Below are 25,085 nucleotides of genomic sequence, written 5' to 3' on the forward strand. Positions count from 1 at the left end.
CAATTTTGGCAATTCTGTGCTCCTTGATGCAGAATAACTGATGACAATGCATTTGTGCCTGCTCGCATAATTGAGGGTAATTTGGGGGAGAATCATAGCACAGGAGCACATTTGATGGGCCTAAGTGCCTACTCAAGCTGCTTTTTATGTTCCATTGCATTAAGGGCAATTTTCTCAGTGCAAAATGCATCCTCGCCTCCATTTTAGATGCAAGGAAGCATTTTGCCCTAAGAAACTATCACTAAATACCAGAAGTGAGTAGGGGGAAAATCCTAACCCAAGAGCTCACTGAGCGAGCATGAGCAGCTGCTCACACTGCTAAGCATGCTCTGTTACATTTAGCACTATTTCTTAGTGCAAAGTGCATCTTCACGTCCACTTTGGATGCTAGGGGACATTTTTGCACTAATAAAATAGCATTAAATGCAGAATTACTCTTCATGGATATTTCTGTGTATTCTTGCAAAATGTTAAGGTAATTCCTGGTGATTACACAACACAGATATATGTGAGTTACATCCACCTCTTCATGTGAGCACACCCAATGCAAAGTGACTGTAACACCACCCCAGCATACTTAACAGGATTTTGTTTTTTTCATCCATAAAAGCGCCTTAGCTGCAAACAATTTCCTGGGCTGATACTTTAAAAATCCTTCATCAAATATCACAAACATTGAGTTCACTTTATCTGTACCATATGCATAGGTCATTGAACTCCACCTAATGTATGTAGCATCAGTGCAATCATTTCTAAAAAGTGTTAACTGGATATTTTTTTAAATCTAATTTGTACCGTTTGCGCTCTGGGTAACAGGTCCATTGAGACTGTGGTATCCAAGACATTATTCGAGGCAAGAGTCAATGATGGTTCTAATCAGCAAAACCCTAATAGACAAGTCCTAAAAACAGTTGATGTTCTTTGCAAGTTTAAATAGCATGTTATAACTACTGGACCATGACATAATTGGCAAGAACATGAATAGACTGTATTCAGAAAACCTGAATTATGGTAAGGTACATGAAATAAGCCTCAATATCATGAGGCGAAAGATACTAGATATAGTTAGCATGTCACATCGAGACGAATGAAGATAAAACATCAGGATTAAAACTTGACTGTGTAAGTGTCCACTGCTCTAATTCTGTATGGAAGATAATTTACAACAGGTATATTTCTATTTCTCGAAGAAGACAATGGGCTTTTGAGCTTCTTGAGAGCTTTCTGAAAGTTCTGAGTGGAGTGATGGTATTCCAAAACTTTGAGATGATTACAGAGACCCAAACTTTGACTTCAATTGTTCACATATAAACTTTACCGGATAAAAAACAAAGTGGTGCACTAGCTCATTTTCTGCCAACATGTGATGAGTTCTATGTTTTATGCTGAAATGTGTGTGTAGTTGCAGTGTTGAAATTGTTGTGGCATGAACACCATGAGAGGAGTATGGGGGAATATGAGATCAAATTGTGGAGCTTCCATTGGGGGTTGAGGTTGACACTGAAAATGTCATTATGAAGAGCACTAATGACGTTGATTTGCATTCAAGATAGCCAGTATCTAGTGGAGCACTACATAATTGAGTGGTACAGGACACTGAGTAAATTTACAATGGATCAGGGATATGAGCGAAATGGAAAAGTATTCATTCGATCTGGAATATTAGAGATATAAATTCACTGATAATTTGCAGTTGTGTTGGACATTTAAGACACATAGCTCCAGGGAGAGCACATGAAGGAAAAACTAGGTAAGCTAATGTTGGACTAGATGAAAAAGACATTTGTGGTACAGAGCTTTTTCAGGGACAGGAGATAAAATAAAAAAGGCTACTTTGATTGCCTGTGGTCCCTAGCAAGTCAGATTATAAATAGTACTGGTCCCTAGTGCATAGAGGGGACATAAAATATGGAGACATTTAACTTGGTATTTAATAGAGACTCAAGGAGCAGATAAATTACAGAAATAACAAGTGAATTTTAGAGAATGACCCACACGCAAAAGGAGGCCACTAAGTTTCTTCTGTTGTATTGTTTAAGGCTATATTTACAATATTTTCTCTGTGCCATGAGTATTTTTGGATGTCAAAAGCTAAGCAAACCAATATTTTAAACAATGTAGTAAATGGCATCTCCAGAAGTGAGGAGATGTATTAGCTCAGGTTCTCTGCCTTTGGTTAGACTAAAAGCTCAATATTATAGACATCGAGTCACTTTTTCAATATGCCGAAATAATGAAAGCAGCAGGAGAGTGATGGGTGTGATTCTCCTGTGGTCCTGGAACCTATTTTTATTACAATTAAAAATGTACTGGGGTGACACAAGGGTGTAGTGTATACTAAATAGGGAGCAATACCAAAGGTAAATTCTTAGTGCACAATAGAATAAGTAGTTGAGACATTGCACTCCTCTTGCATTGCTGAGAGTAGCAATGAGTTTAACCAGTGATGTTAAAACAAAAACCACAGATAATCTAGACATTCAAGCATGCATGAAATGAATTAATGGTGAGGATGACTCTACCACTGAGTGGAGTGCTATTCTGGATTCACAATTGTATCCATAACACAACAATCAGCCGTGAATAGTAGATAAAAGACAAAGCAGGATGATTGATTCTAACTCAGCACACATTATGCTAAATAGCACAGTGTCAGCTATATAATGCCACTGGCCTACCCATTAATAGAAATGTTTACTGGTATACCCAGATGCACCAAGAACATACCAGTCAAGAATGGTGACAAAAATTCAGTTTTGTTCCATCACCTAAATGAATAATGATTATTAATATACAATGACATGATTTTAAAATCCATAAAATATTACAAAGAACTCAGGTGCTCATTTGTGCTTGCCATTTATGAGAAATAAACAACATACTGTTTTGGCCACAGGGTATGACATGGTTATCAGTGAAACAGAAACAATGTCTTGCCATTCACTGCTGCCACATTCATCAATTCATACAGGAAACCAACAGACGCATGAATCAATTGAAAAAGATGCTACCTAACTTGATTTTAGAGGATGACAAGGGAATGCAAATCTAATTGTAGAGAATAAAAATGTAATGTATGTATTGTAATGCAATATGGGTGGATTGGTAGAGTGCTGTGTGTCATTCGTGAGGTTATCCATCCACAAGCAGTGAGTAGGGATGGACAGCACAGAGACCTGGAAAAAAGTTGAAGGAGGGAAATTAACATGGAATGCAGGAGACATACATTTTGTAGGGTACATTTTGATATACTTATGGAAAAGTGACCTATCAATGATCATAATCATGTCTGTGTGTTTTCGGTGACAATCACATCTTGTGATTGAGTCAGTGAATAATATTTACGGTGTTTGTAATTGCCTTTTTGCCTAGCAATGCATAATTTATTTTAATATTTTTAGGATTATAATGTTATACTTTTCCATTCAGATACTATTTTGCCTTCGTTATTGTGCTGTAGGAAATAATTGTCCAAATCAACAACAAAAATGAGTGTTTGAATAATTGATAAATACCCTCGACTTGAAATTAAACGCTGGAATATGAAACAACAATTGTCAGTCTACCGTTTAATATACTGACGTGTGGAGAGATAATATCTCAAGATATTATAATTCTGTTTTTCAAACATCTATTTGTATGTTTAGCTCTAAACAGCTTTTACTTTTACTGCTTTTAACACACAGTTCCATTTGCTTTCTTTGCGGTTCAGTGCCTGTTTCGTGACCTTGCAACTTTGCTGATCTTGTTCTTCTTCATCTTCAGCCTCTGAAATTATTTCCATTTTCTGCAGGATCAATTTAATTAGTTCATGTTGTTTTTGAAGTAGAGATGACATATCCTTCATCCTAAAACAAATGTGAGCATATTCGTATTAGACATTCATATTGTAAACTCTAAAAACCCATCCAGCGAGGAGAGAATTGTGTTATTATACATTTCATATACATTAAATGAACTTTCTTCAGCATTTAGCGAACAAGCTGTGGTCTCTTTTTCTTTTTTATACATTAGTTTCTTAGCTCATTGCTTTAATTGCAATATATATCCTCATGTAAAAGTCTGATTTACTTATCCTGGTCTCATTGTTCATTTGAGTCTTTATGTTATAAACATGGTCCGTTGCATAAAAATGTGAAAAATGTATGACTGAAAGTAAAAAACCTAAGGCCTTGAAAATATCGGATACTTGACTCCAGGTTCTGAAGTAGTTGCTCGTTGAAAACCTGACTATTGATTCTTTTCTCTCCATGCAGTGATTTCAGGAAGATTTAAAAGGTCAGTATCTTCATGAATACTACTGTGTTCATATATCTATGAAATACTACTAGAAAAGGTCCAATATCAAACTAATTCCCCATTTCCTACATTAGATTTACCCTACCTAGAGCCATTTCACCAGCTTTAAGCACATTCTCAGGGTTTCATACATTATTCCTGCTGTTGGGGGTCTTTCAATACCAGAGCATAGAAAATTTATACCATTTTGGGAACAGAGCTTTAAACTATTTGAGCTTATCAGGCAGAGCTACTCACATTCTCTTCATAGCCCCACAATACTTAAGTTCTCATCACTCTAACATTTCCTTGCTATTTAATGCACCATATTTCCTTGCCTCAGACATACATCAAGATTGTTAGGAATTGGGTCTCTAGTTGGCAGAGGTATGCACCCTGTCCAAGTAGGGACCATAATCCTAGTCAGGGTATGTCACAACACAAGTTAAATTCTCCTGTGCGCTCCCTCAGGTGTCTTGGCACAGAGCAGGCAGGCGTAACATAGAATACAATGTGTAAAATATGTGTGCAATTACTCTTACAGTAACAAGGTGAAAATGCCACAAAAAGTACTCCACACCAGTTTAGGAAATTAGATAATATTTATCTAAATAAAATAAGACCAAAGCAACAAGAATCCAATATGCACAAATCATGATATCACTTTTTAGAAATTTAAGTAAGCCTTAATCCATAGGAATCAATGGCTGTATCTTTTTAGCACAAAGTACCTGAGATGCATCAAAAATAGCAATGCAGAGGAGGTGATGCATCTGATACTAAAGCCATGGGTCGATTTTTCCAGCATATTGGAGCAGATGCATCTATTCTTTACTCGTGGGCAAGGTAATGTGTCAATTAATGGATGTGCATCCTTGGCTCCTTACTGTCGTGTAGGAACTATTTCACACCCGTGGCCGATGCATGGAAAATCCAAAATGCGCTGCAATAATGAAATAGGTGCTGTGTCAATTCGGTAGGTGCTGCAGTGATTTTTTCAGCCGCAAGTTAGGCGCTGCATGAATTCTGCAGGCGTTGCATCGATTTTGCAGGCATTGCATTGATTTTTCAGGCACAATGAATTTCCTCTCTCAGGTGAAGTCTTTGATGGCCCTGAGACTTCTCAACAGGAGGCAAGCTCAGTCCAAGCCCTTGGAGATCACTTGTGGGAGAAAGCAAAGTCCTTCCAGTAAAGTCAGGGTGGAGCAGGCAGCAGGGCAACAAGCACAAGAAAGGTAGTCCAGATGAGCCCTTTGGACAGCATGGTAGTCTTCTGACATTGTCCAGAAGTGTCTGATTTGAGGGGGTCACAGACCCAGTATATATACCAAAATATGCTTTTGAAGTGGGGTAAGCTTTAAAGTGTGGTTTTGAAGTGAACTAGTTTCCCTTTCTACCCTGTCCCGTCTGCCAGGAGATCTGTGAGGGGTTAACAGTCCTCTATGTGAGGTCAGGCCACTAGCATTTGAAGTGTGAGAGCCCTTCCACCCTTCCGGCACAAGAAGACCTATCAGTATGCAGATGAATGCAAATGCAGATGAGTGTCCTGTGTTTATGGCTGTCTGGATGGAATGCACAAGGGGAGCTGTCAACCAGCACAGATCAGACATGGATTGGAGACAGACTGTAAGGCACGGAGAGCAGTAAATGCAGAGAAATGTCTAATTTCTAAAAGAGTCATTTTTAAAATAGTAATGTTAAATCCAACTTCACCAGTAAGCAAGATTTCTCACTACCATCCCAACCATAACAATGCCACTCCTTTCAGATCAGAAATTACCACTTAGAACTATATAAGGGAATTCCCACTGCTGGCCTATGAGGAAAGCAGGATTCCCAATAATGAAAACGACTTTGGGTGTTTTTCGTTACCAGGACATGTAAAACTTACAAGTGCATGCACTGCCTTTAACTTAAATAGCACATCTGCCCTATATGCTACCTAGTACCTACCCTATTGGTGACTTATATGTAATAAAAGGGGAATTTTAGGCTTGGCAAGTAGTTTTAAATGCCAAGTCGAAGTGGCAGTGAAATGGCACACTCATGCTTTGCAATGCCAGGCCTGATACATTGTTATGGGGCTACTTATTTGGGTGGCTCAAGCAGAGCTGCAGGCCCAGTAGTAGCATTTATTGCAGGCCCTGGGCACATCTAGTGGGCTTTACTAAGGACTTATAGGTAGGAGCTAATATTACCATGTTTAGGGAAGAGAGAAAACAAGCACTTTAGCACAGGTCTGCAGTGGTAAAGTGCACAGAGTCCTAAAACCAGCAAAAACAAGATCAGAAACATTGAGGGAGGCAAACAAAAATTTGAAAGAAGACCACCCTGAGGCTGTCAGGTCTAACAAAGATCTTACAAATCTATACTTGTGTTACCCTTGCTGTCTTCTTTTTTCCCTCATTCCAATTCATTCCCACTTGTCTAGTGTAAAAGTAACAATTGGAAGGCAGGATACTCATGAATGTTAGCAGGGGTCAACAAGTCACCCAATCACGAAAAATCATACCTGGAATTACCTTTGTCATCTGTATGATCTCTGCACCTGCCTATCATTTCAGGAACTGACTCTGAGACAGCCCCAGAAATACAAAGAACCCATGTTTTTTTCTTTGTTGGATTACTGTGTGGCATATTACCAATAAAAATATTTTTTCAAAACCTTATTCACCCCTTGAAATACAAAAAAAGGAGCGATCAATGTAGCCAGGGATCTCTTCTAATCCTTGTATCTGCAACCATATAGCAGATTTTAAAATTATAATGCAAGTGTTACTGCAGTTCCTACCATGTGCAGATGGAAAGGTAGCATAACATAGTCTATCTTCTCAAGGTGTTCCCTTTTTATTTTTAATGTTTGAACATGTGGACTTTTTGTCTGTTGCTTTCTGAGACCTGCTGACTGGGCCCCAACCAATATAGTACTTTAAAAAAATATTTCCATTCTCTAACAAGTCAGCCTCCGTTAACCTGAGAAAGTCCTGCTATTGAGCCAGATCACTTGGAAAACTTTGGAAGGTGTCAAACAGTAAACATATTACACTATAGGCTGGCTGTATTGTACACGACCAACTTTATGGGTTTGGTGTGTACAATGGTTATTTAGTTCTGCAGTAAGAATAATCAAAAATGTTTTCAGGTGATCTTTGTGTGCTAAATCTGCATCTTGAGTTCTCACAAATAATATTTCTGACAGTATTTATCTTTTATCTTTTTGACCAAAATAAGGTATCCCTGATTATGGGACCAGTGGTGGAACAGCCTTTGAAAAGATTAGGTTGGATATTGTCAGAACCCAGGAACCTGAACAATTCCAAGTGAATGAATTTGGAAGAGACGTAATGTGTTAGGCATGCTATAAATTCTGTGTTGCTTATCATTTAGAAGCAAGTGGAGGTGGTAAGAGGGTTCAGTAAGACTGGAAATGTAAGATTGCTGCCCTGGAAGAACCTCAGAAGTTTAAGTGGATTATTATATTTAAATGCATTTTTAACTTCACCAGGCGCCACAGAAGAGAATGGACTTCAGCTTTTTTGAATTTCTGTAGGACACCCTTTTGAAGATACCCCAAATCTGTGTGAAAAGGTAGACATACTAATCTTTGGTTCGTAAGTCTCCCTGGCCTATCTTGTTTTTAATGTACCTCTACCATGATTATATTTTCTTATCAGGGAGTAAATGTAAACAGACTCCCTTTCCGCTTGTTTACATTTTAAAGACCAGATCAACTGCTTGTGGGGTTTAGCATAAGCTCGTAACTTTAAGGCTAGCTCCGTTTTTGTTGAAGAGTTCCTAGTTTTGCCATATAATGTTCGCAGCCAGCCAAGTCTCTGCTTACTTTCCATTATAAGATGCTGAGGAAGGGCTTTTACATGGCTCTATTGAGTGGCGGTGGAGGATCTGCTCATTGTAAAAGACTCTTGGTGAAGTCTGGCCAATTGATTCAAAGGGTTTTGCCCATCATTGACAGCAGAATGGAGCCATTGGAGTTCTTCCAAGAGTTGTATATCTTGGATGCAACCGGTCCCCATTTTATTTGCCTGATGTAGATCTTCATCCTCCCACGAGGGTCTTATTTATTTTTGATTTTCCTAATGCCTTGGTTTCACCTCAAGATTTACTATAAGTGGGAGGTGATCACTGGTGTTTATTTGTAGGATTTTAAAGAATACCAGACAGTTAATGACTTCCTCTGGGGCAAAGATGTAGTCCAGGGTATTCTTACCCTGAAAAGTTTTTGGAAAGGTCTGTGCAGGGGAACTAATTTCTTGTGTGTGCTGGATAGAAAAAAGGCTTTGTTTGCTGAACAAATATTGAAGTTATTGGGCCGCCAAGCATAGTGGCTGATGAACGTCTGACCTTGTTCCTAAGAGTCTGAAGTTGAAGTTTCCGCAGATTATGGTATTGTAGCCAACATGGTCTCAGAGTACTCCGTCCAGGGTTTCTACTAATTGTGACATCCTTTCTGCCCTAAATAGGCCAAAAGAATTGAAATTGAGGATTTTAGCATATGGCCTTTTGATGCTGAGGTTTCCAACCTTATTACTTGCAGCATTGGACCTTGTGTAGAACCCTTGCAGGCTTTAAAATCTAGGTTGACATTTAAATATATCGAAAGGCCACCAGAAGGCTGCTTGAAGATGGTTCTTTTTGTTGCAAATTGTTGTGTTTCATGAAATCAGGGAATTACAAGAGGGGATGTTAAACAGGTTTCTTGAAGGCATAGTATATCAGCATTTCTCAGAGCTCAATCATGTTTCAGAAGTCTCGTCACGTCCGCCACATTCGTATAGACAAGTGACAGATGTCGTTCCGTTGTCCATGCCTGGTTATCATTGCTAGGAATATTGATGAGTATTACTATAAGATTTGACGGGGGCTCCAGGTTGTACTGATTTCGTTACCAGGGTCAAGGGAGACCTTTCTGATGCAATTCATTGTATTTGAGTAAGTACAAGATATGGAGAGATTATTGTTCAACCCCACTGCCTTCAGGTGACCTATACCTTTTGAAATACTATGAGCGCTAGATTTTTGGTGTAGGATTTCACTTGATTTTTTTAGGGTCATAGGATATTTAGCTGACCGATCATCTCTGCCATTATGTCCCATTCCTTGAGAGTCCACTTGTTAATCAATATCCGTTCAGTCAGTGGAGAGGTGCTTAAGGTCAATATAGTTGATTGAGGGTGATTACTAGTCAGGTAGAGCCCTAAATGCTATTCTCAAGATATCATCTAGATTTTTGCTCATCACCTCTGGTAGTGCCTTAAATAACTGTAACAGGTTTGAACAATTCAAAATATCATGGTTTCCTTCTGAGCAGTATTCAGATGTAAGGACTAACTTAGAAGAGGATGTGCTGTTCTTTGGAGCATTCGTTCCTGCCTGGTTATTTTCTTCAGTGACTTTTGATTTTCCCATTTTTCCCAGCTGTGGCATTGGATCATAACACGCCAGATAATGGGCCAGCTAACCTTTGCGCTTCTGGCTTGTGAAGCAAAACGGCGGTACTGACCAGAACAGAGGTGACAGGTTTAGGATCTAGTGTGGTTTTTTTAAGGTTAAGTAGTCAGACGGCTTGTTGGACAATGTGCATGTACTGCTGTAATTATGTGCACAAACTTGGACCTGTAGCTGATTGCTGAGAGAACTCTGTGTAGGCTTATTGTCTGACAATTGTGAAGATTTCTGATTTTCTTGAGTTTTTTGTCAATCTTCCTGGAATTTAAAATGGGGGATGTGCTTATTTCTTCAGGACGTACCACAGTTTGTTCCATGCTTTGCTGTGCCTGTGATATATCCTTTTTCGCTTTGTTCTTTACCTTTTTTAACCTCTTTTTGGCTCTCTTCAATAGCACCGTAGGCCAGTATGAATCTCTATTATTTGCTAAGTCATTTGAAGCATCTGTATTTCTCTCCATCTACTTTTGCCACTGGGACGGAGTAGAAGATTGTTGTGGAGTGGCCTTAGCCTCTATTTGCACATTCTCCCTAAGATTTGAGAAGTTAAGCAAGTTGTCCGACTGAGGGGGAGGGGCAGAGGGTGCAATAGGTGTTGGAGATAATTGTGTGTCTTGGATTGATGTATGATTTAATGCGATCACTGAAGTCTGATTTACTAATTTGGCTTGCACTGGGTCAGACACTGGTGGCATGGAGGAGCCTGCGCGTTGCAGGGCTATTTTCCATTCTGTGTTCATGGTAGTCAATGCCTCTGGCAAAGACAATAGTTTTCCACTATTGGTGTGCAGACACATGCAGTTGTAACGATGCTGGATGGTTTAGTGCCGATGTTTGGCCCTCTTTGTTCCAGGGCTGTAAACTTTACTTCTAGTTTATTAATGGATTTGGCTAGTGCATGAATGAGGTCCAATTGCATCTCTAGTGTTAGAAATGAGGTCTTTAGTTGGCAGTCAGGTTACCCCCTGTCCAAGCAAGGACCCTCACTCTAGTTAGAGTAAAAGAGAATCACCCTCAGCTAACCCCTGCTTACCCCCTTGGTAGCTTGGCACGAGCAGTACACTTAACTTCAGAGTGCTAGGTGTAAAGTATTTGTACCAACACACACAGTAACTTAATGAAAACACTACAAAATGACACAACACAGGTTTAGAAAAATAGAGAATATTTATCTAAACAAAACAAGACCAAAACAACAAAAATCTACAATACACAAGTCAAGTTTTGAATTAAAAAGGAAAAAGAGTCTTCAGGTAGTTTTAAACATACACTAACGCTGTTAGCCTGAAAATGTACCGTAGGTGCATCAAAAATAACCCTGCACAGTCGAATGTACATCAAAAAGGGCTTGTGATGGGTCGATTTCACTAACGAGTGAGACCTTGCGTTGTTTCTCCTTTCGTCGGGTCAGGGCACGTCATTTCTTCTCTCCGCAGGAGAGCGATGCGTCGATCGTTTCAGCACTCTCGGGTCCGGGCAGGCCTTGCATTGTTTTTACACACCAGCGGTACGTGCGTCAGCAATCCAGCCGCATGATGATCTGAAAACCACACAGCAAGGGTTGCGATCTCACCAGCCTCCATCAGCGATGCTGCACGTTGTTTCTCTAGCTCCATGTGTAGATTCTTCTTTCGCGTTACAGGTGACTGCAGGATAGCTCCACAAAGCACAGTCACAGGCAGCGCAGCTCTTCTTCCTCAGCTCTTCAGCTCTTCTCCAGGCAGAGGTTCCTCTTGGTTTCCAGAAGTCTTCTAAAATATGTGATTTTGGGAGCCCTTCTTATACCCATTTTCTCCTTTGAAGTAGGCCTACTTCAAGGTAAAGTCTCTTTTGAATGTGAAATTCTGCCTTGGCCAGGCCAGGCCCCAGACACTCACCAGGGGGTTGGAGACTACATTGTGTGAGGGCAGGCACAGCCCTTTCAGGTGTGAGTGACCACTCTTCCCTTCCACACAGCACAGCACAGATGGCTTATCAGGAAATTCAGACTACACCCCAGCTCCCTTTATGTCACTGTCTAGTGTGAGGTGCAACCAGCCCAACTGTCAAACTGACTCACAGAAATGGTATAAGCAAAAAAATGCTCACTTTCTAAAAGTGGCATTTCCAAACACACAATCTTAAAATCAACTTTACTAAAAGATGTATTTTTAAATTGTGAGCTCAGAGACCCCAAACTCCAAATGTCCATCCGCTCCCATAGGGAATCTACACTTTAATCTGACTTAAAGATAGCCCCTATGTTTACCTATGAAAGGACAGGCCTCGCAACAGTGAAAAACGAATTTAGCAATATTTCACTGTCAGGACATATAAAACACATTACTATGGCCCTCATTACAACTTTGACGGGCGGCGGAGGCCGCCCGCCAAAGTTGCGCCGCAGGAATACCGCACCGCGGTCTGAAGACCGCGGCCGGCATTCTGAGTTTCCCGCTGGGCAGGCGGGCGGCCGCCTTAAGGCCGCCCGCCAGCCCAGCGGGAAACAACCTTCCCACGAGGACGCCGGCTCGGAATCGAGCCGGCGGAGTGGGAAGGTGCGACGGGTGCTACTGCACCCGTCGCGTATTTCACTGTCTGCTATGCAGACAGTGAAATACAAGCGGGGCCCTCTTACGGGGGCCCCTGCAGTGCCCATGCCATTGGCATGGGCACTGCAGGGGCCCCCAGGGGCCCCGCGACACCCCCTACCGCCATCCTGTTCCTGGCGGCCGAACCGCCAGGAACAGGATGGCGGTAGGGGGTGTCAGAATCCCCAAGGCGGCGCAGCATGCTGCGCCGCCTTGGAGGATTCTGACGGGCAGCGGAAAACCGGCGGGAGACCGCCGGTTTTCCTGCACTGACCGCGGCCAAAGCGCCGCGGTCAGAATGCCCTAAGGGGCACCGCCAGGCTGTCGGCGGTGCTCCCGCCAACCGCGAGCCTGGCGGTCACAGACCGCCAGGCTCGTAATGAGGGCCTATATGTCCTACCTTAACCATACACTGCACCCTGCCCTTGGGGCTACCTATGGCCTACCTTTGGGGTGTCTTACATGTAAGAAAATGGAAGGCTTAGGCCTGGCAACTGGGTACACTTGCCAAGTCAAATTTACAGTTAAAACTGCACACATAGACACTGCAGTGGCAGTTCTGGGACATGATTGCAGAGATTTTAATGTGAGTGGCACAACCATTGCTGCAGGCCCACTAGCAGCATTTGATTTACAGGCCCTGGCACCTCTAGTGCACTTTACTAGGGACTTACTAGTAAATCAAATATGCCAGTCATGGATAAACCAATCAGCAATACAATTTACACAGAGAGCATATGCACTTTAGCACTGGTCAGCAGTGGTAAAGTGTTCAGAGTTCAAAAGCCAACAGCAACAGGTCAGAAAAAATAGGAGGCAAGAGGCAAAAAAATTAGGGATGACCCTGCCTAAACTCAAAAGTCTAACATCTAGCTTATCCAACTGCCAAGTGAGGTAATTTATTGTGACTGTAAGGGTTGTATTAATCGATACCAGTAGATCACTCTGGTCTGCATCCATTTGAAGTAGCGGAGAAACTGCCCTTTTCTGAGAGCTTGGTTGAGGTTGTAGGACGACTAGTGCTGGGCTTCAAAAGAGCCACTATACTTTCTTTCACTACTGACCACCTGTCTGCCTTCCACAGCAGCATAGGGGTCGTGCGTGAGAGCCAGTGGCCCTAATGGTTCCGCGCTGAGATAAAAACATACTCGTTCCAATGGTGGACTTCTTTTCACTGGACTAAGGTCCTCATTACGACCCTGGCGGGCGGCGGTAAGCTGGCGGTAACACCACCAACAGGCTAGTGGTGTTCCGCCAGGTATTATGACCATGGCGCAATAGCCACTGCCAAACCACCGGCCCCTCCACTATACCGCCAGGCTCTTGCCTGGCGGTCATAATCCCCAGGGCAGAGTCCCCGACCGCCTGTCTGCCCACGGCGGTAAACACTGTCATGGAAAGGCTGGCGGTAAGGGGGACTAGGGGCCCCCAGGCAGAGCCCTGTCGTGCATTTCACTGCCCGAATTTCGGGCAGTGAAATGCGCGACGGGTGCTACTGCACTCACTGCACATCAGCATTGCCGCCGGCTCTATTACGAACCAGCAGCAATGTTTTCTATTCTCTAAGCCCAGTGACTTTTCCGCTGGGCCAGCGGACAGTAACACTGTTACTGGCCGCTGGTCCAGCTGAAAAGTTGTAATATGGAGCCAGAAGTATTGGCGGTATTCTGGCTCCCGCAGCCTCAGCGGTCTTTTCATAAGACCGTTGAGGTTGTAATGAGGGTCTAAGTGCTCTGTGAGTTGCGTCTGTGCAGACCTGTGCTTCTGTTTATGTAAAGCCGCCGGGAAAGCTGAGGGGTTTGAGAGACTGGTTGAGATGACATTTCTACTACCACATTCAATCAGTTCCTCATAATTTATGTGATTTTGAACTGCTGTTGTTGTATTATCTATGTACTGTTTGGTGATATTTCTATAATTGTGTCATCCTTTGGCTGGACCGACCCATTATGTGCCTGGTCCAAGAGGTTTGCTGGGCATTGCTTAGTGAATTTCTTGGTGCATAGGGTGACCCAGGTTTGGGGGGCGTGGCCTGAAAGTTCTGCTGGTGGTTTTGATGCTCTTCTAAAGAAGTCCAGAACTGATCTTTATGCTGTTCTTTTAGCCGGCTTGCCCTGTTTTGTTCTCACTTTAGCACTGTTCCTCTTTCGGTGGCTAGCTATCAATACATCAGAACATTGTGCTGAACTAGAGAGTGTCTCTTTGGCAGAGCCTTTAAGCCTCTCATTGTGATGCAGCCTCAACGTGTTAGCTGGCAGCAATGGCCGGGGCTTCCAGGACTGTAGAAAAGCTGAGCATGTGCTGCTTTCCATGGCTTTTCCTGAGGAGCTTTTGATAATGTTCTCGATAGCCCTGAATTAGAGGCCTCTCTGGCCATGAGACTCCTTGCCACTAGTTTAAATCAGCGGTGGGAATATAGTAAGCTAGATATTTTCCAGGTATGCAAGTCCAGGCTTGGTCTTTTTAATGGGGCTGAGCGCTGACTTGTGCTGTTTTTGGTGGCTTTACATAATTTAGACATTGCTTGTGTCAGGCATGGAGCTTGAAGGCAAGTGTCCATTGATAGGGATGCATTTGAGGATGAGAAAGGTAGTAGAGGCAATGTTGACTGTATTGCAGGCTGTATTGCAGGCATCTATGTCAGCGCCTGTGTTGCTGAAGTAAGTGAAGATAAACAAGGTGGGTGAAATGGGCAGAGTAGAATAGGCAACAGCAGTTTGTAGTTTCAGTTGAATTTAGATCTTCAAAAATAGCGTGCTAATGGCAGAGCAAACAGGGCCTGAGTCGGATCTGGGTGGTGGGGGGCTAAATGCTCAGGGGGTTGAGGTTAAGGGTTCAAAGCGGGGCTCTCCAGACCCCTGCAAGCCACATCCAATACTAGCCAGGCCACTTCTGCAAGGTTCTGGGGCACACTCTTGGCAGAGGCTGACTATAGCAAGTGTGCTCTGCCCTTCCCAGTCCTCCCTTGACCTTCCCCCAATGATCTTGATGAATATCGGTAGGCAGTCAGCCTGACACCTCCACTCACCTCTGCTCCCCTTGGGGGCACTGGGGTCGAGGTAGAGGGGTAGAGGTAGAGGAGGGGAGAGCAATGTCAATGCGATGCTCACTCTCTCACTCCTCGAGTCTGTAGTCCGGGACCGAGTGCTGATTGCCCAGTGATCTGGTCCCGGTGGCTATCTGCAAGCTATTCACAAGCTGTTCACGGCTCCCCTCGCCGTTACAGCATCTGGGACCCTCGTCCAGGAGCCCCGGGCAACCCTCTGATGTCCGCACAGCGCGCACCCCAAACTGCTGCACCGCTGTGGCCATGCCCCCTTCTTGCATCTTGCGTCTTGCATCACCTCTTGCATCTCGTGTCACAATACAATTATAATGCTCTATATAATAATGGGTCTCATGTCCAAAATAGACTAATTCACAAACCCAGTCAGCAAAACCTTCACCAACCAGTTGAGTTCCCTAAACAACAATATCACCCGAAGTCAGCTCTCAAAGAGTGCTAGATTGTACCAGTGTTCTGTGTGGTGAAGACCGTAAGTACCAGAGCCTTACATGTTATTGTGAAGACTTGCATTTATACAGTGAAATTAATTTGAATAGGATAGTAGCTACAAACATACAAATAATGCTATTTGAAACTTGGTTAGAATTGTGATTGTTTTTAATGATTTTTCAATTGAAATTTTGATTGAAATATAAAGAGGCTATTGAAATTGTTAATGCACACTGAGAAAGCTACTAAGGAAGAGTGAAAACAATTTATTTTTGGTTCACAGAAACTGATGCCATGCAGTGGTTCTGTATTTTAGAATTAGGTTAATGTGGTTTTAACTCATCTTTCAATTCTATGAATGGCATATTGATGCAGTTATAATTATTTGCATTCCAGTGCTGTGAGACATAGAGGATGAGAGAAAATTCATAGGCCCATTAGAACCAAGTCCACACAATCCATGAGCAAATCGGCGGCTCATGGAATTTCTTTGATGGTATTAAACTAATGAGAGAATTCTCTAGGTGGTGATGGGATATGCATTTCTGGCCCTTTGAGGTTTACAGATAAAAGCATAGCACTCCTGGTTTGCTCCCCAGAGGAGCTGGCAGTAGGTAGAAAACAGAGCGCAATGCACCTAGTGCCAGGAACCCTGGCTCACTAGTTTCCTTTTTGTTGCTGAACAAGAAATGATGCCTGGTATCCTGTGGTAAATCCATTTTAGTTCTTATTGGGACTCAGGAGTTCAACTTAGCCTTTGGATTGCAAGCCTTTGTCCCTGTCACCTAGTAACTTTTAACTACTTAGCTTGCTCTACTTTATTCCATTTATTTGATTATTTCTTCTACGATGGCTGCCATTGTTTATACTTTATACAAATACTTTGATTTGCATTATCAGTGCCACTGTGAGAAGGCCTCATTATCAGAGTCATGATCAGTGATGTATGTAGGTATTGTCATCATGTCCCTTTCTCACTCAAGGTTGGTAGGAACAGTATGTGCACTTGTTGGGGATTGTTTATATAATTGTCCCCACAAGTCTGCCTTCTTTTCAGTTGTTTAGGAACATACCTGCATCAGGGATCCTACATGGTCCATATATATACATCTCACATGGACAAGGTCATTAGAGGGGTTCCTTCCAGATGTCATCAATGCTGCATGTCACCTTGCTGCAGAACTCAGCTTTGTGTCACCATGTGGTCTGACTCAATGACCTCATTCCAAGGTAACGAGAGTTGGGGGGGCCGCTTCTCATGGACATGGTACTAGCAGATTAGGGTTTATCATACCTAGCTCTCGTTAGGGTAGAGATTAGGCTTTTTTTGTTAGGAATTGCATATCACATGTTCATTGCAATATGGTGGGGGCTTTATATGTTTACAACCCTCATCTTCACAATTTTGCTTTTATCATTATTCATTATCCTAATCATTGCAGCGCATGCATTTTATCATAGATTGCAGTCTTTTCAATAAATATATTGAAAACTCTCCTACATCTTCTTTATTGCCTGTGTGTGACTGAGACTTATTACTAACGAGAGAAAAGTGTAACTTCTGTTCCTTCACGTCTTCCCTGAGAGGTCTTATCTAGAGTCCATGTGTAAGGCTACCAGAAATCACATTTTACTGTTTGGGTTTTTGGTGAGATACTGCTTGTGAGCCGGGTGGGTTGGGCCAACAGTTGTGACTTATTGTAGGAGTGGCTTAGTTGCCTACAAACAAAAGTGCTGTCATCCAAATCCAGCAGTCTTGCTAGAAGCGAGAGTCCAACTACAGAATTTCAGGCCCCCAGCAGCTGGCTGATCATGGGATAACATCCGTGATGCATTCCCAAAGTGTGCTGAAATTGAGACAGTGAGTGCAGGCTAGAGCAAGGCACACCTTTTTCTAGGAAACCCTGCTCCCCACACCATATCTTTTTAGTTCATGGAGGGGGCTGTAAGATTGGCTGAAACATGTCAAAGGGATTTGGGAACAATAACGATCCCAATAATCCAGACCTTTTATTTTAATATCCCTCAAAAACCCAACAATAAATTAGGTTTATGGGTTTATTGAAATGGACTTTTATGATTATTTCAGGATTCCTTACCTCCTGACTCACTGATATTTACCTACCTACAACATAGTACTTCATGTATTAGCAGGAAGCCCACCCACCACTTAACAAACTGTCGGGTGGATGTTACAACCTGTTGATGAAGCATGCCACCTATTTTGATGGGTGGGGTTTTGCCTTAATTTTTATAAGCATCCTGACACTCCAACAACCAGTACCAGTGTGTTCACCAACTAAGTTAATTCCTTCAGCCCAGATGTCTGTGTTTTCCGATTACATGATTGTGAGGATGATATCTTGGGCTGTATCCTCTCTTTCCCCTTTTGGGTTTGATATAAAATTTAAAACCAAGAAACCTAAGGGCCTGATTTAAAAAAAGACCAGAGCTGTTTCTCTGCCAGAGCGAAAGAGGAAATTATTCTGTCATCATGATAGAGGTGCCACCTGCCAAATTAAGAAATGACAGCCAAGCAGGCAGTCATTTCTTAAAGCATTGGCAGGAACCACCATCACAGTGGTTCCTGTCAATGCTTTGTGAAGTTTGATTGCACAGCTCTGTCAACATGAGGGAGCCATGCACCTAACTGTTTATTTTTATATTTTTAAAAGGAAAATCACGAAGCATGACTTTCTTTTTGGTGCTGACAGACAATGAAACTGACTTCTAATTCTACCCATCTAAATCAGGTGTTTCAAGCTACAGGTCACTGCAGAGTAAGAACATTTGGAGTGGTTTAATCTCGATGGAGATGAAGTAGATCTCTACTGTGATATAACATATGGTGTGTTTGTATCTATATTGGGCAGGAGGACCACAGTCTTGGCAGTTAAGAATACTCCATCACCATTGTGACAGAGTAGCCTTACCACCAAAAGATAAATCAGTCCCTTAGTCTCAATTCTTCTCTGCCCAACTATGAAAAGACAATATTCAAGAATGTAATGACCTGTCACTGAAAGAGAAGCTTTCTTAGTCAACCCAGTAGATCCCACTTGGAATCCAAGTAGTGAATGTGCTACCCGCCACGCAGAGTGGAGGAAATGGACACAGGTCCCATGAATGATAACTCATATTTTATCTGATGGAGGAGCCATGTGGGGCTGGACATTTAGTCCCATCATAAAAAGGCAGCTTATCTCCCAGGTTATAACACATATGGGAGCAAACAACTTACTATAGATTTAGCTTTGATCATACAGCAACCTACTACAGAAATATGTGCAAAACATAGTAAAATATAGCATACTTACATTTGCAATAGGTCAACTTCCCACTCATTATCTTGTTTGTTACCTGACCATAACTGATCTCTGGTGTTTCAGGGATATTTCTGGCCTAATGAAGTTTGCAGGTCAGTGAATAACACATCTGATTTGCTCATCTGGGGGAGCTGACACACAGACAGTAGATGGAGGCCAGAGAGAGAAAGACTCATGTAGGTGTAAGAAAGCTCAGCTCCCCACTTTCTATTTTTGTTGTTGTCTCACCCGAAATTATAATTGGTGTCTAAAGCACATTTCAGACCCCAAGAGGATGGCACTTTATGAGGTGACATCCCTGATATCCTACCCCAGGGGATCTGAAATGCAGATTGTGGATACAGGCTAGAGCAAGGCACACCTTATGCTAGAAAGTCTTACACCCCATTTCTGCTCATGGTTAAAAGTTGCACTGCAATCCCAGAGCAAGAATCTCTTTTGTGTGATGTCATAAAAAGAGGGAGGAAGATGAGAGACATCACCTTTGCATCTACCAAGCTTAAAGACTTGAAATGCCTCTTGGGCACCAGGACCATTTTTGGTTAAAATGAAAAAAACATAAAGTGGAGAGGAGTGCTTCTCAAAACATGATTCCCACCATTGGCATTTCAACTCTCCTTGGAGGTATAACTCAAGAATACTGAGATGGGAATCTCAATGGCACAAAATATACAAAAATAAGTATGTAAAGGTTTTCCATACCTAATTCCACATATATGTACCATAATCTACATCTTCAAAGAGCATAGATGTGATGTAAAGAACAGTAAATCTATACTTCCTCTACATGCTTTTACTTTTTGATATTGTGTCCCTCGATATTCTGTCCATGATATTGTGATTCCATGATATTTCTATCCTTGATTTTCCAGAATACTATTTCTTTAGAGAACAGAAGGAGGTGCTAACTTAGGGCCTGATTACGAGTTTGGCAGAAAGTGTACTGCTGTGAATACAGTGTGGGATTCCCTGGCCACCAACTTGGCGGTCCGCCCACTAAATTATGATGTTGGCATGTTGCTGAACGAGAGACCTTCGTCAGTCATCCAATGAGCACCTCGACACTGGCAGGGGGAAAATCAGCTCACAGACGACAGTACAAACGAGGTTCCCACCGTGTGAATTACGAAGTGCCTTTCCGTCGAGCTGACTGTGGCGGGGAGGCCGCCTGCTTCGAGATGGTGGAATTGAAGGAGATGGGGTGCAAACTCACCCATTTCCTTCTTTCCCCTTCAGTCTCTGATGTGGACCCCTTCGTCCAGTGCCCCCCTTCACAGCAGCAACTTGACCCCACAGAAAACAACCCCATCGGAGCTGAAATCCAGGTATGTATGTTTAGCACTTTTCTCATATTGACTGGACTGGGTAGATATGGTCCAGACTCCAGCAAACGAAAAGTATTCATGCAAGGTATTTTTCACATATGTTATGCATATGTGTACATTTTACACTTATTTAATCAAAATGTACACAACTGCATCAACACATATGAAAAATATTTCTTGAATTGCTGACCACATACCATACCGGTCCCCTGCCATCAGCAACACTGCAGCTGGGCCAGCTATGACATCTAAATACTGCGGGGGAAAGACTGCTGAGTCCACGGAGTACTTGGGATCGCCCCTGCAGCAGAATGGCAGTGACCCCGCCAAACGCGTCATCAGGCCCTTAATCTCTGCCCTATAGTAGGTGAGATCCACTAAGTACAAGAGGTAAGTTTTTACTGTAAGTACAGAATTTACAGTTCATGTGCATGTGGTCCAAGATCTAGCCAGTGAATGCCCGACCCAAATATCGCAAATATCACCGCCAAAATATGACTACATTTGTGACTGATACCAACAAAGTGATATGAACACGAAAAACAAAATCCACATGTTGAGAGTTTTGGATTTGCAGATTGTCATACATATTTAAAAAGTGTCATAGCTAGAGTTATAGTCTCCTGATTTGCACAGAATTGGGGGAAATCTACCATCCATGCTCACATTTGAAGAGAGGATACTGGGTCAATCGAAGGTAATGAGATTTGCATGCACTGTAGAAGCTATATGTATCCATAACATTTTGCAATTGTCAAAAATATTTATGAAAAGTGCACATTCCTCACATTTACACAGCAGTGAAGGCCTGTTTTTATTTTAAAAACAAATGTCTTACCATCCATAATTCCCACACTATTACTGATAGAAACAGTATCCAATAAGCATGGGTAGGCCTGTGATAAAGTGCAGACAATTTCCAAAACTGGTGGCTTTAAGTCAATGTGTACCGCGGTAAATATTTGCACTATTTGAGCACCATGTCTCTTGGAATGCGGAGACCGTTACAATCCCTTTGCATTTCAGAAAAATAGAGATGGACGGGAATTAAAGGGTAGCTGGTTTGTGTGGATCCCAGTTCTTTTTTTTTTTTTACTATCAATGTGATGCAAACATCGAAACTATTACCGAAAAAACAAATTCCTCCTAGTATGCATGAGTGATGGCTGGACTGGCTGGCATAGAGTCTACTAACTCCAGGCATTTCTTGTAACTAGAGATCCAGGAAAATGTACATATGTACGGTGTGGCTTGCATGGATCCAAGATCATTTTCATATCCATAATGTACTGCAAATATCAAATCTATGCATAGTACACAATTTCCTCTCACTTTTTAAAAGGGATGGCTACAGTATTTGGACTTACAGTCAGCTGGACCGTGCTACCGCACTTGGTATTTCTGAAAAGTAGAGTAAAATAGGGATCCAAGGAGGTGTGACTTGTATGAATAACCACTTGTTTTTCCACTTTGACTGTCCTGCAAAGGACTGGTAAGTAACTCACTTTAGAAATTTACTTTCAGTAAAAACCACATAACATCTGGCCAATGGCAAAAGATTGATCACTCAAAATTTCCATAATTTCTTCATATAAAAGGTGTGCCAAATGTGTTGTTGGTGGGCCTACTGCATAAAGCAGGAACAGCCCAAAATATATGGAAAGACCACATTAAGACTACTTTAAATTCAGACAGCAGCAGTTTTGTCCTTTTCCAGTCTAGTCAAATAATCCCACCCACAGAAGGAAGCTACAGTTTTTAGCAGCAGATGTGTGGGAACACTGGGTGGTACTGTTTTGCTGTTCCCTGCACATTCTGGAACTTTCCATCCAAGAAATGTGATAAAATTGATTTTTAAGAAAAGTTTGATATTTTCAAGCTAGAAGAAGTGGCAGACCCTCCCCTGCGCACACCAACCTGGACTCCCATGGATCGTTAGTTTTCAGAAATGTCTGGGATGGGTATATTGCCCTAAGTGCTGGTAAACCAAATGTCCATCTACACTAGCTCCCCACATCCAAAGCAAAGGGCACCCTGAAAGGAACTTAAAAGAACTTTCTGTGTTCTCAGTTTTGATCCTTTCACTTCTGGGTAGATAGGCACAACAATTCATGCGGCGTATCATTTATCACTGTTTTTACTATTCCCTACAAATTCCATTGCTTTCCATCACAATATATTGAGATTTGCTCTGTAGATTGGACAGCTAAACATAAAGGGCTCCCAAACAAGCCCCACCACCCTGGATTTGCCATGGTGTTTAATGTTCATGTCCAGAGTTTGTAGGTTTCTCTGTGTGCTGACCATTCCCTGGCCCAAATACTAAATTACATACTATAATTCTATCTAAATTTAAAAAAATGTCTTGATGTTTCCACTATATGTTTTTGAGGCTTTCCTCACTTGGGTGGTATGTCAAATCACAAAATGTATACAGCTTTCCCTCATAACATATATTGCAGTGTGCGCCATTTTTATTGGATGAAGCATGAGAATGCAGTATGGTAGCAAATTCATAATCTGTTGTAGTTCTATATTTGTGGATTCCAGTTGTTAGTCATTGTGCATAAAAAACACATTTTGAAGACTCACCAATCGAATCAACTGGCATTATGACTAATAAAACTTTTGAGTGGTGAAAATAACCCCATCCCTAATTTTAAATTATTGAGAACATATGTACAAAGCATAGCCTTTTATTTAACTCAATGTTCATTCATGCATATTTATTAGACTTATTATTATGAAGTGGTGGATGGTTGGTACACAATGAAATGGGATTGTAAGCCATGGCCTTATTGATGACATTGGGTATTTCAGGTTTTTAGACAGCCTATCAAAAGTATGGGCCTGATTCATAAAGGTAGAATACACTTTTGAGTACATTTAGTAAGGGGCATATTTATAAGCACCTTACGCCACATGTGGCCATTTGTTTTTACGCTAATGTGGCCCAATGAGGCCAAAATCCTTGCACCACATTTATATGGTGGCACAGTGCATGCATTGCACCACTGTGTAACCCTCTGCGATACATTATCATGTGCCAGGCATAATGTATGCAAGGGGGCGTTCCCCCCTTAGGGGGACTGAAAAAATGGCACAAGGAAATCTAACTAATTTCCTTGCATAATTGTTTACGACACATTTAACGCCTGCTCAGAGCAGGCATTAAAAGGGGGCTTCCATTATTTATAATGGGCCCCTATGTACTCTGCAGGAGTAGCACCACTCCTGCAGAGTACATGAATAGCGTCATGAAAAATGACGCTATTGCCCCCTAGCCTGCACCATGGTGTGTCGTATTTTAAATATGGCGCACACATGGTGGTGGCAGGGGGTTGTAAAGGGCACAAGAAAAGTGGCGATGCACACAGTGCAGTACCACTTTTCTTAAATATGCCCCTAAGTTTACTGCTTTTTGGTATTCACAAACTCCAAATGTAAGTTACTACTTAAAAAAACAAGAGTAGGAAGTCAAGCTCCAGCACAACACATGGCCAACCAATGGTAGTGCAACATGTTCCCATAGAGAATAATGGCAATAACAGTAGCAACTTAACCGGTTCTGTGCCTTGGACGAGGTGACCTCGTCCAAGGCTACAGTTCCCCTGTGCCTTGGATGAGGTCACCTCGTCCAAGGCACAGGGGAACTTGGGGGAGCGCTAGCGCGCCCCCGTGCACCCCTCTTCCCCCCCCAAGGCGGGGATGGAAGGGGAAGACCTTCCCCTTCCACTGCGACCCCCCCCCCCCACTGTGACGTCAGCGCGCGAGCGCGCGCTGATTTGTCACAGGGGCCTCCCCCATCGCGGTGAAAGCTCTGCTTCCAGCGCGATTGAAAGAGAAATGCAAAGCATTTCTCTTTCAATCACTGGGGGAGGCCCGGAGGGGCTTCAAAGGGAAGGAAATGTATTTCCTTCTCTTTGAAGTCTCTCCCAGGGTTTCAAAAGCCGGATTGCTTGCAATCCGGCTTTTGAAACCCCAATAGACACCAGGGATTTTTATTTTTATTTTACAAAGTGACATAAGGGAACGACCCCTTGGGCAAGGGCCGCTCCCAGGGGGGGGGGGCATTTTTCAGGAAGGTCTTTTACCTCTAGACACCAGGGATCATTGTTTTTTATTTTTTTAATGTTTTTTTTTTTTTTTTTAGGTGGGGAGCGACCCCTTAGGCAAGGGTCGCTCCCCTAGGGGGCCAATTATAATTAGGCCGTTTCTGCCCCCCTTGGGGGCAGATTGGCCTATTTTTATGTGTTTTTTTTTTTGTTTTTTTTTTTTTTTAGAGATGGGTAGCGACCCATCAGGCAAGGGTCGCTACCCTGGGGGGCAAATTGTATTTAGGCCAGTTCTGCCCCCCTTGGGGGCAGATTGGGCGATTTTAGGTCAATCTGCCCCCAAGGGGGCAGAAACCACTAGGCACCGGGGATTTGTTTTTTGGCGCCAATGTCACGCAGGGGGAGCGACCCCGTAGGCAAGAGTCGCTCCCAGGGGGGGGGTCTAATTTATTATAGGGCATTTCTGCCCCCCCCGGGCCGGCTGAGCTAGAGGCCAAACTCCACAGGTAGGCACTTTGCAAAAAACACCTCTGTTTTCTGTGAAAAAATATGTTGTGTCCACGTTGTGT

General features: G+C 42.5%; 1 protein-coding gene across 1 annotated transcript in view; it reads right to left on the reverse strand.

Annotated features, from left to right (window-relative positions):
- Positions 1-2,843: 2,843 nt before the first annotated feature.
- The window catches only part of TRPA1 (transient receptor potential cation channel subfamily A member 1), a 1,042,932-nt gene continuing 1,020,690 nt past the window's right edge, over positions 2,844-25,085 (reverse strand). The window contains exon 29 of the mRNA XM_069220348.1: positions 2,844-3,848. Within this exon, the coding sequence (XP_069076449.1) occupies positions 3,650-3,848 (199 nt within the window). The 3' untranslated portion in view covers positions 2,844-3,649. The remainder of the gene's footprint in view (positions 3,849-25,085) is intronic.

The sequence above is a fragment of the Pleurodeles waltl genome, chromosome 2_2 (genome assembly GCF_031143425.1).
Source record: "Pleurodeles waltl isolate 20211129_DDA chromosome 2_2, aPleWal1.hap1.20221129, whole genome shotgun sequence".
In the NCBI taxonomy this organism is placed as follows: Eukaryota; Metazoa; Chordata; class Amphibia; order Caudata; family Salamandridae; genus Pleurodeles; species Pleurodeles waltl.